Source organism: Atta cephalotes (genome assembly GCF_000143395.1).
Source record: "Atta cephalotes unplaced genomic scaffold scaffold00003, whole genome shotgun sequence".
In the NCBI taxonomy this organism is placed as follows: Eukaryota; Metazoa; Arthropoda; class Insecta; order Hymenoptera; family Formicidae; genus Atta; species Atta cephalotes.
Window position 1 is genome coordinate 10,198,933 of NW_012130067.1, and position 10,892 is coordinate 10,209,824.

Genomic DNA, 10,892 nt, shown 5'->3' on the forward strand with positions numbered 1-10,892 from the left:
AATGTCATTGAGCATCAGAATGCATTTACAAGTGGTAAAAGTCTTACTAGCCGGTCGTTTACCGTACGGAGTTGGTCTACAATTACAAAAGGCTTTATCAGATCATCATCATAAACATTTGAACGCAGTAGCAAATACGCTATTACTTTTGGAGCATGAGCCAGTGTATACGGTAGGGATACGGAACAAAGGATATACGGAGGAAGACGAGAAGAAGCTGAGAAGCCTCGGTGCAGAATTCTGGAGAACGAACCGCGGTGGGCTAATCACCTTCCATGGACCTGGTCAGCTGGTGGCTTATCCAGTGCTTAACCTCAAGCAATTTCATACCAGTATCAAGTGGTATGTGCATGAAGTGGAACGTATGGTGATCCGCGTGTGCGCCGAGCTTGGTATTAAAGCCGAGACCTCGCCTGACACAGGAGTCTGGGTCGGTGATCGCAAGATTTGTGCCATAGGCATTCACGGCAGCCGTTATGTTACTACCCATGGCCTCGCGCTCAACTGCAATACTGATCTTAAGTGGTTCGATCACATTGTGCCCTGTGGCATCGAAGGTAAGAGTGTGACCAGCATCTCTAGGGAGCTGGATATGGATGTTACAATCGCAGACGTGCTACCGATTTTCAGAAACGCTTTCAGTGATCAGTTTGAGTGCGAGCTGATTGAGTACCCTCTCAGCGAGGCTTCGCAGCTGCTACGAGATGCACGCCGTAGCGTTTTAAAAATATGATAATTGTGACAATTGAATTTTAAGAAAGTAACTTACGCATTTTAACAAAAATGCGTTTTAATACGTAGCTTTTTCTTGATTCCATCAGAATAAGGCGATAATCTAATGAATGTTGTTTATGAAAATTTGGAAGATAAGATATCAGGATATCTAGCGATCCTTGAATATCCTTGAATCCTGGATTATACTGGAATTTAATGTGTTCTGGAAAATTCCTGGAAAATCCCTGGAATTTCAGGGCTAACCTGGAATTAAAAAAAATAGATCGCGAAAAAAGAATTTGTTCCGAATTGTTAGCATTTTAATTCATTCGTCGTAGAATCCTAACTTGATACTTCTAACTTGAGTATAGTAAAGTTGTACTACTAATTTTGATGTGCATTAGAGTAATAATATACCATTACAACAAATCTTTGGTTTCACGGAATATCCAGATGCTCTCTTTACACGGTTTTTTTCAACCGTTTGTTAGCAATTTTTAACGCTCTGAGAAAAATTTTCATTCCGTCTCTCAAGATCTTCTGACCATTTTCGTTTTAATTTTTTACTGTGTTTCATGTTATTTTCCAAAGAATCAGTAATTTTTTATACATCTGAGGCTCAATCTCGTAACGGAAATATGTTATGCGAATTTTTGTTATTTTTGTAAAAATATGAAGATTTGTAAAATATAAAATAATTTCTAACTTAATAACATATAACATTGTGTGAAAGAAAATTAATCAAGTGATGGAAATTAATCGATGGATATATCTTGGAAAAATTAGAATTTTTTTACCTAGAATGTCCTGTAATTGTCTTTGATTGGATAGTCAGATTTCGCTGGACACCTTGGATATATATTGTTTTAGAATTTTAACAAAATATTATGAATTGTTCACAAAGTATTACCATAAAAATTGTTTGTAAATTTCTAATATCAATTTAAAAGCATCTTATATAAAAATAATAATCTCGTTGTACGTTAAATTGTTCAGTAGTTTCATATGCGATTTAATTTGAAGAATCATTTAATAATCTTTTTATTCATTTGTCAACGACTTTTTATGACAATTATTATTCTTGAACGATTCTGTGCTATATAAACAACGAAATTATAATAAGTGTATTATCAGAATCTTAATACATAAATATAAATCAGATATTTCATTGGTTTAACACAGAATTCATATACACAGGTACCGAAGTATCGATGACGCGAGTCGAATGCACAAATTTTATGTTAAGTGTAAACAACCATTGCATCCTTAAATATTATTTCAATTATTATATATTATCGATATAGCTATGTGATTATAATCGTTTAAATTGAATGCATCTTAGATTTTACATGTCTCAAATTAAAAAACTTCGTGACTAGATCGATAACCTAAAAAGACCTAAAAAGTTTAAATAAAATAAAATATATGCGCGCGACTTATCTTAAGTCTATATTACGCATTAAATTTAAAATTGAAACTATATCACAATTATATTTCTTGAGAGGGATTTAATTCGAATATTAATATAAACGAATAAATAAATCTCAATCTCCAAGATTGATATGAATGATTATGTAGCATTCAATTTAAACGCGGCATTGCATTAGTAAAATTTAAGTATGAGCATTCAATTCCATAAGTTCTCAAGCAATTCAATCGTCGAAGTTCCTGAAAGTATTTATAGAATTTCCTTAAAATATTTAATTATTGAATTATTAAAACTTTGCAAAGCTTGAAATATTAAAATCAATCCTGAAGAATTAGAAATGCTTTAAACATCATAGAGCGACTCAGCTTTCGATAAAAAATCTTATAAGATCATGTATCATGCTTTGAAATGATTTAAAGCGTTTATCAGCCTATCATTAAATCTATATATAAATAAAACTAGTATCACTCTGTTAGCACATGGAGGTATCTTTGATTGTAGAGCTCCATGGTGAGTATGCCAACAATTTCAACAACATTGTGAAGAGAATTGGCAGAATCCTTGATGAGTCTAATGGCTCTTTCCACGTCTCCCCGTAGCTCCGCGTACTGCTTATTTATCAGGAGTCCTTCCAAATTCTGCATTGCTTTCACAGCCTCTGTGCTAGGACGAATCTCCATCATGTCTGGATCGGTCAATCTTGAAGGTGCTACACCGGGCGAGTGTGAAGTATACCTCACTAGTTGCTGATCGGATTTAGATTCCGGTAATTGTGCCAAACAATAGACAGCTATAGCGCGACTTAGGAACTTGCATCTGAAAATTTAATGGAATTAAAGTGCTAAATGTATGAAGAGAATAAAAATTTATTTTTCGATAAGTACACTGCTGCAACTTACCGTACTGTGAGCTGAGAACCTTTTCTTAATCCAATAGCCCCAAGAATACCCCATCCTTGCCCTGCATCATCCGCTATTGTTAGTAATGCTCGTGCTAATCCCTTTAAAGCTCTGGCAGCGATCACTGTGTTCTCACTGTACTGACACTGTCTATAGGCCAGCTCGCATGTTTTTGCCCACAGCAAAGGCAGTTTGTCTTCTGTGATATCTCTAGATAAACGAAATTAACTTTCTCAGAATTTCGTTTTATTTAATTTTTAGAAATACTTACGTGGTTTTAATAGCACTAATCCAGTCCACCAAGTTAATCAGAAGCATGCCCTCTTCCCGAATATCTCTGCAGGACGGAAGTCTTTTCAGCAATACGGAGTAAAGGGCTAGCAATCTTCCTTCCGACACCAATACGGACTCTAACGGTGGCTGACGCAGTACTACAGGCTGTAAGACCATCAACACTGATGCCCACGTAGGTCGAACGTCTTCCGTTACTAAAAGTGTATACATATTCAATCATAAATAAATAAGCTAAATCTGATACACAGAAAACAAGATACAACTGTTACACGAGAATAGTTGAATAATCGTTTACTATTGTATTTAAAATAAGCTTCCAAAGCAGCCTCCATGAGGTGACCTAAAGTGGACGAAGAAGCAACCGCCATTCCGATTACCCTCAATATTCCCATCAACACCGGACTGCTAGCAGTCCGCTCTAGTAACCATGCTGTCCAACTGCTGCGAAGATGATCGACCAATGTTCCGCTTTGGTTGATTGAGTGCAAAAACTCAGTGATTAGCAATCCAGCTTCAGCAACTTGTTGTGACTCAGATATAGCTAGGCAAAAAAATTAACATTGTAGTAATATTTTAAGGAGAAAGATTTTTAGATTTTTGACCTCTTCAGTATTTAGATTTGAGCAAGTTAGATTGTATTATAGGATCTTAGATCGGTCAGTTTTGGAACCTTGATACTCACTGCTAGTGATAACGATTTCCATCTCGTCAAGCATCTGCGATAACGTGTTAGTGAATGCTTTGTTGTTAGTCGAGAGAAGAGACTTGTATCTTGTAGTGCAGTTGATCAACAACTTCACCGACGAACGTACATACATCTGTCTCTTTTTCAGAGTGGTAGGATGAAAATGTTTCACCGTAGAATCATAAGCTGCTGCTATTTTCAGCAAGCTGTATATTAAATTATTTTTATAGTCAATACTGGTATTAGTTCTTATATTGTGAATACATTATGAATTAGACTCACTTATTGATAGCTATATCGATAGCATGAGTTTGATCTTTACCCAGGCATAAAATCACTTTAGGATCGCAACTCATCACATGCCAATTAATTACTTGGTCATATGCTATGGCGTCAATTAAATGCCAAGAAAAGCTCTCGGCTTCCGTGACTAATTGCACTGCTTTCTCGTTCTGAAACATATATTGGCTGAAGTTCTATTTTTTTAAATATATGTTTTATTTAGTTAATACATTTAAAATTCTTTTTCTAATTTTTTTGAAAATTTACTTTATTTCTCGAGTTCTAGAGTTAGGGAAACCTGAGGCATAATCTTTATTTCTGCCAAAAAAATCTGTCGAAATTTTTCATAACGTTCGATAGATCTCTGTGAAGCTGGCATCATTAAAAAAAAATTCGCCTATATATTATAAGTGCTAATTTATTACTAATTCATTGCTCTAGTCTCAAATTTAATAGTTCTTTCTCATTTGTAGGAAATTAATGTCAAAAGTGGAAGTACTGACTTTATGTCACGCTAGCATTCCCATTTCCTAAACATATATAAACAGGATAAGTTAACAGGATTGGCTTAATTAGATTCTTGTTACTAAATTAAGTTTACAGTTAACAACCTTGAAAATTGAATTAAAAGTTAATGAAAAAAAGTAATTGAAAAGTAAAAAATTAAATTTGTTTTATTTTATGATTTCAAATTAACTTTTTTTTAACTAAATTAAAAAACTAAGTTAAAAAAAGTTAACTTTTTTAACTAACACTGAGAGATTTATCTATGTGTTTCATGGATTTTGATTAGCTTTTGCCCCATTATTTTGGGGAATCAAAAAAATAATCCCTATAAAACAATAAATTGCGCTTTTAATTTTTCGAGAAAATTGTGATTTTAGGTCATGACAGATCGCTTTCAAACCTCTTTATTGTTTATTTAAATGTAATTGAAATATTTGAAATTATTTAAAATTAGAAAAATTCATCTCCGATGGACATGAATGCATATAATCCGAATATAGGATCCGTATAACGCCAACTACTCAATTCTGATGTTAACTTTTAAAAAATCAAATTAAAAATTAATAGTTATCAATAAAATATGTAAAGTTAAAAAGTTAAGTCTAAAATATAACTAAAAGAAGTTAAAATTAATTAACTTTTTAACTTAGCATTACCCAACCTTAGATATAGAGTAAACAAAGAAATACATACTTATATCATAATTTTTTGCTACTTTTTATACTAAGATATTGCAAAGAAACATCAAGAATAATTATAGATATGTTAGGTATATATAAATAAGTACGTTATCGATCACAGGGTAATAGCACACTGATGAAGTTGCTGAACTTAAATAATAAGCAATAAACTCCGGATCGAGATATTTTAAGAGCAAATAATTTTAGGAATATTTTAAGACCAAAACTAGCACAGCAATTAATTACTTAATGTACTAGTTTTGTACATCGATGTATGTCTGTCCTATGTTCTCCTACTTGCTTCTTTCTTACCTGTCTGACATTTGGTTCATTAGAGAGCTTCACCAACAAGTTCAATAAACAAACGTGCATTCTGGAAGCGATCGGCAACGATTGCGTGGTCATTAACTCGTTGACCCAAACAGACCAATTGACCCAAGTGAAGATGCTTCCGAGGAACAAGTGACAGTCTGGCAGATACTGATCAATGACCTTGATCATTAACTCGATATCATTGATGGCGGGGTAGAAGCGATCCCAAGGAAGAGACAACAAGTTACCATGTACAACATTTAATACATGGTCCTTGACGGATGAGTGAGCATAGTTGACCACGTAGAACTGCCATACGAAACTGAGAATTTTGCTAGATGCCGGCATGGTATCGATGATGAAACGAATACACTCGGCAAACATCGCCATCATACGATTCGCGTAAGGACCGTCGGTAATAATCCACGGTAATAACACCGATCTGTCGTCCGTCAATTGCTGAATCCACGCAGCCGTCGGCTCTCGCAGGTTCCTCGTCCAGTACGGAGTAATCCATGGCACAAACATCTCGCTCAATACCGGCCAAATCTTATCGCACACTGAAAGAATATGCAATAAAATTTTTTAAATGTAAGTGATTTATATATTTTAAGTTCAAATGACTATGTGACTATTTAAGCTATTTTAAATTTCAAGATTCCACACGAAAATTTGCTTACATTGATCGGCAAGCGATCCTCGATCAGCTTGCAGCGTCAATACGACTAAAGCGTGGCCGACCATACCCAAAAAAATAGTCAATGGCTCGTTGTAGCTTCTATACTTTGGATAAAGCCCATATAATCCATATTGCAATCTCTCTTTCATGAAGTGTCGGCTTAGAAGAACAGCGGTATCGTGCATCTGAAATCGCACGAAAGTATGTATCATTAATCATACCTGCTAAGTTTTATTATTGCATATCAAATAAAATCAAATAATATCAAGTAAAACAGAAAAAATTTCTTTTTTGTACACATATAACCGAACCTCTTGGCGAGATAGCAGTCTCTGTTCAGTAGCATAGTGTCTGATCTCATCTCTGATTTTGGGTGGGTTCTGGGAGGGTGCGATATTCTTCGGCTTGCTGCTGAGTGCTCCCAACAAGTCGCGCCACACATCTAAAGATAGATTTTGACTCTCGGATCCTCTCAGCACTGCACTTAAGACCTCACCATAATGCTCAGGAAATTCGTGTAGGAGAATGAGTCGTAAGTGATTTCGAAACAGCTGCATCAATGATCATAATTTTATCTGCGTTTTTCTTTTAATGGAAATAAATGTAACAATATTTTGCTTTTACTAAATTAAATTATCAGATTCAATATACTTTGGAACGAATAACTGAAGAGGATACTCACTTCATGCAGCATTAGCTTCTCCTCTTCAGGATTCAAACCAATATTGCATAATGCTCTGGAAACTAGATCTATGAAGGTAGATCTTTCACTCAATCGCGGACGGCGATAATTTAGCCAGCTGCCAACATCAAACTATAATAGAAACAATAATAATCTATATTAAACTAAGAATTTCAGATCGTACATGTGAGTACACAATCAAGAAGAAAAATGCCTTTAAACGATCTAATGAATCTTAAGTGCTTGAATAATTCTATGTAAATTTATATTCTACATATGTACAGGGCGCGTCATCAAAATCCGGACAAATCGAATAATTTCTTTAAACAAAAAAAATTAATAAAAAATTTTAATAAAATTTTAATAAAAAAATATTACAAAAAAACTTTTACATGATACTTGGAGGATCCCTGTACACAATTATTCGATATCCCCTCCTATTAGCTTGAATGAACGGTTTCTATTCTCGGTCTGAAGCGTTCGCATGCACGCTGTCCATGCTGACGAATGTCCATGCTGCCTCAATAGCGATCCTTAATGATGTCACATTAGATGCGAAACTTGTTTGTGATCTTTCAACTACGCTCCATATGTAGTCCAAGGGATTTAAATCTGGGCTGTTGGGAGGCCAGAATTCTTTGGACCAAAACAAATCGACGTTGTCTGAGAGTCAATTTCAAATCAAATGATTCGTATGAGCCGGTGCACCGTCCTGCTGAAAAACATATGGTCTTCCAGACGTCACAATTTCCATCCACGACTTCACTACATCCATCAGAATGCGCAAATACACTTCTTTTGTGATAGTTTCCTGTTTTTTAAAGAAATGTGATGGCATGACATCATCCTCACTGGACAACACCTAGCACATGAACATTTCCGGAAATTTCATTCTGCAACAACAGGGACATCTTCGGGATTGTAGGTGAGCCATTCCTTCGGTTAATTTTAGCATCAACAGTAAAAATTTTTTCGTCAGAAAAGAAACTTAATTCGTCCCGATGCTTCGTTTTTCAAAGAACACAATAGCAGATTATAGTGAGCAACTCGACTTAGCAGCCTCAGAGAACATCTGTTGTATCTTTAATGTGTACGATTTGTATCGAAGATCGCTTACATCAACAATCGATGCTAATTTTCGCAACGATTGCCCTGAGTCCGAAATCAGCGCTTGAGCCCTTTCAACGACTGCGGGGTCTTCGCGATGCGTTCTTTTGAGTGACTTTTTCTCGCTGGAACTTTTGTTGGACTGTTCTAAAGCCACAACGTCATAAACGGTTTATCTCAGATATCTAAAGAACCGAATTATTTTCATTGCTGAGCGTCCAGCGCGAAAGCCTTCGATGATTGCGGCTCTTCGATTATACTCCGCATTTGATTTCAACATCGCATTTTGAGAATATGACTGTTTACTAGAAGCATCAGACTTTCTCGGACGCCAACAATAATCTCTGACAGAGTTATACAATATAGTATTATACAATATAGTAGAAAATTTAAATTGAAATTTGTCCGGATTTTGGTGATGCACCCTGTAGTCATTTAAACTGCGTGCCGAAATGATTTTTTGGTCTTGAAACGCAAATCTTACTCATTCATTGAACTACTGTAGTAATAATATCACAAATTAAATTAAGCAATTTAATAATTCAATCGTAGGCATTTTAGAACGATTTCTTAATAATACTGAATGACACATTAAAATCTGTAAATGATTTTATTGCGAAAAATATTATTTCGGCTGGAAATTGAATCTGGATCTCTCGCATTCCGTGTAAGCGTCCTAAGTGTTTAGATCACCAAGGTTTTAGTATTCGCAACAACTGACATAATAAAGATGATTCAGTTCAAGTTTAGTCACCTTCGAGAGCAATACGAAGCACAAATCGACATTGGATCCGGTAGATAAATCCACGACGGTTTGATACATCTGTAAGAATGTAGAGGCTCCCCCGGCAACGGGAGTAAAATGTGGCCCCAACAAACCTCCAAGATTTGGCCTTTCAATTATAGCGCTTAGTAATTGTGGACCTTGGGCTTCCTCGCCGCTGATGAATAACTGAAAATAGAACGAGAATCTTCAATACTTGAAAAATATTTCTCAACATTCTGTATATGTTTAGAGTTCATAGTTTTAGTTCATAGTTTAGTAGTAGAGTGTTCATAGTTTTTATATTTCATAAATTCATACTTGCAATAATTTGTTTTTGCCTATTTCAATTCAAGTTTTGTTGTTTTATGAGATCTCATATACAAAAAAAATCGTATTTAAAAATCTCGTATTTAAAAAAAGATTACAGATACTTAAGTATTTCTAATAATATAAATAGCTAATATATTATCTTAATCCTACTTTAACAGTATGCAATAGAACATCAAAAGATGATGCGTTCATTTTTATATAAAATATATTAAATATGTGACTTCATATATATTGTATATAATCGAGCACAAAAATTTTGAATCGACCATTTTTAATCCATCATTGATTTTTCCGTTTAATGGATTCGTAATCAGCATGTTTTAAAGAGCACACTCAGATCCACTTTGATAAAAAATTTAATTATTGTTAACTTATGTATAAAACTATATGTCAAGAGTGCCATGTTAGATCCTCTATTTCCATAATTTTTGCCATTTTTAATAATAGATTCATAATAAGCGAGATCCTTAAAACCTTTAAGTCTAATTATCAGAAACTTTTGCAATGCATCCGATTCATGTAAGTTCTGTGGTGGTGCAAGAAAATTCAACTTACAAAAGAAGACACAATAAAAAATCTACTTTTCTAACATTTTTGGGATAAAATAGTTTTTATTATTTCATATTGATTCTAAACAACTTTTTGTGATTTGTTAAGATTTCACAAGGGAGCATTTATTACATATTAAATTTAAGACCTTTCTTATGAACAAATATCGAAAATATAAATCCTAAGAGAGTTAATTAATACTAATATAAGTATAATTTATATAATATATAATTTTAGATAAAAATAATATGTACCTGGCCTAATTTTTCCAAGCAAGTAGTGATAAGTTGCTTTGTGGGAGGGCATAGCGCTGCTTCTTCTATATAGAATTCTACTAGATGGTAGAATAACCTGACTCCACTCTCTTGTACTTTCCGCAATACAGCGGTATTTTCATTAGTGCGACTAACAGTTAACTCCTGCTCCAGCATTCTGATGAATAAAAAATATTATGTACAGACGAGACTTAAAAAATATGCAATTTACTTTGCTACTATTAATAATTTAATTACTAAAATATAAAATATTATATATAATTAGATCACGTTCTAGGATCAAAATAAATCAATTGACTAAACTGCTTACGCGATTAAATGATCAATGAAAACGCAGCCTAAAGTGACCTTGCTGGGTGGTGGTTGACTAGCTTTCACTAAGAGATTTTCATACTCGGCCCGATTTTGAGTTATCATATGATCCACACCTTCGCTAACGTGCGCTTCTTCAACCTACAAAATATAAATATATATATAAAATCTATTCGAAAAAAGATTTATTTTATTTAGATGAATATTACTGTATAAAAATATATGCCTACATATTTATAAATTTTTTAATTTAATAATTATTAACTTTGATAATTATTTCATGTTTTTAAATGACATGCAAATCTCCGCAAAAGCGAAAGAGAGAGAGAGAGAGAGAGGAGGGAGGGAGGGGAGGAAGAAGGGAGGGAGAGAGAGAAGAAGAGAAGAAGT

General features: G+C 34.2%; 2 protein-coding genes across 2 annotated transcripts in view; one reads left to right on the forward strand and one right to left on the reverse strand.

The window, feature by feature from the left end:
• Positions 1–19: 19 nt before the first annotated feature.
• LOC105625679 (putative lipoyltransferase 2, mitochondrial) lies at positions 20–733 on the forward strand. The gene has a single exon (XM_012207004.1). It carries the CDS (start codon positions 20–22, stop codon positions 731–733), a length of 714 nt encoding a protein of 237 aa, XP_012062394.1.
• A 1,874-nt stretch (positions 734–2,607) lies between these two features.
• Positions 2,608–10,892, reverse strand: part of LOC105625829 (ectopic P granules protein 5 homolog) — a 25,366-nt gene continuing 17,081 nt past the window's right edge. The window contains exons 19-31 of the mRNA XM_012207141.1: positions 10,501–10,643; positions 10,170–10,347; positions 9,025–9,222; positions 7,164–7,295; positions 6,793–7,032; positions 6,483–6,666; positions 5,803–6,362; positions 4,304–4,473; positions 4,019–4,227; positions 3,632–3,877; positions 3,314–3,530; positions 3,043–3,252; positions 2,608–2,959 (exon numbers count right to left, since the gene is read on the reverse strand). Of these exons, the coding sequence (XP_012062531.1) occupies positions 2,608–2,959; positions 3,043–3,252; positions 3,314–3,530; positions 3,632–3,877; positions 4,019–4,227; positions 4,304–4,473; positions 5,803–6,362; positions 6,483–6,666; positions 6,793–7,032; positions 7,164–7,295; positions 9,025–9,222; positions 10,170–10,347; positions 10,501–10,643 (3,039 nt within the window). The remainder of the gene's footprint in view (positions 2,960–3,042; positions 3,253–3,313; positions 3,531–3,631; positions 3,878–4,018; positions 4,228–4,303; positions 4,474–5,802; positions 6,363–6,482; positions 6,667–6,792; positions 7,033–7,163; positions 7,296–9,024; positions 9,223–10,169; positions 10,348–10,500; positions 10,644–10,892) is intronic.

What these genes read in the sequence shown, in the direction of transcription:
- LOC105625679 (XM_012207004.1), top strand. Translation starts at nt 20, where the DNA reads ATGCATTTACAAGTGGTAAAAGTCTTACTAGCCGGTCGTTTACCGTAC.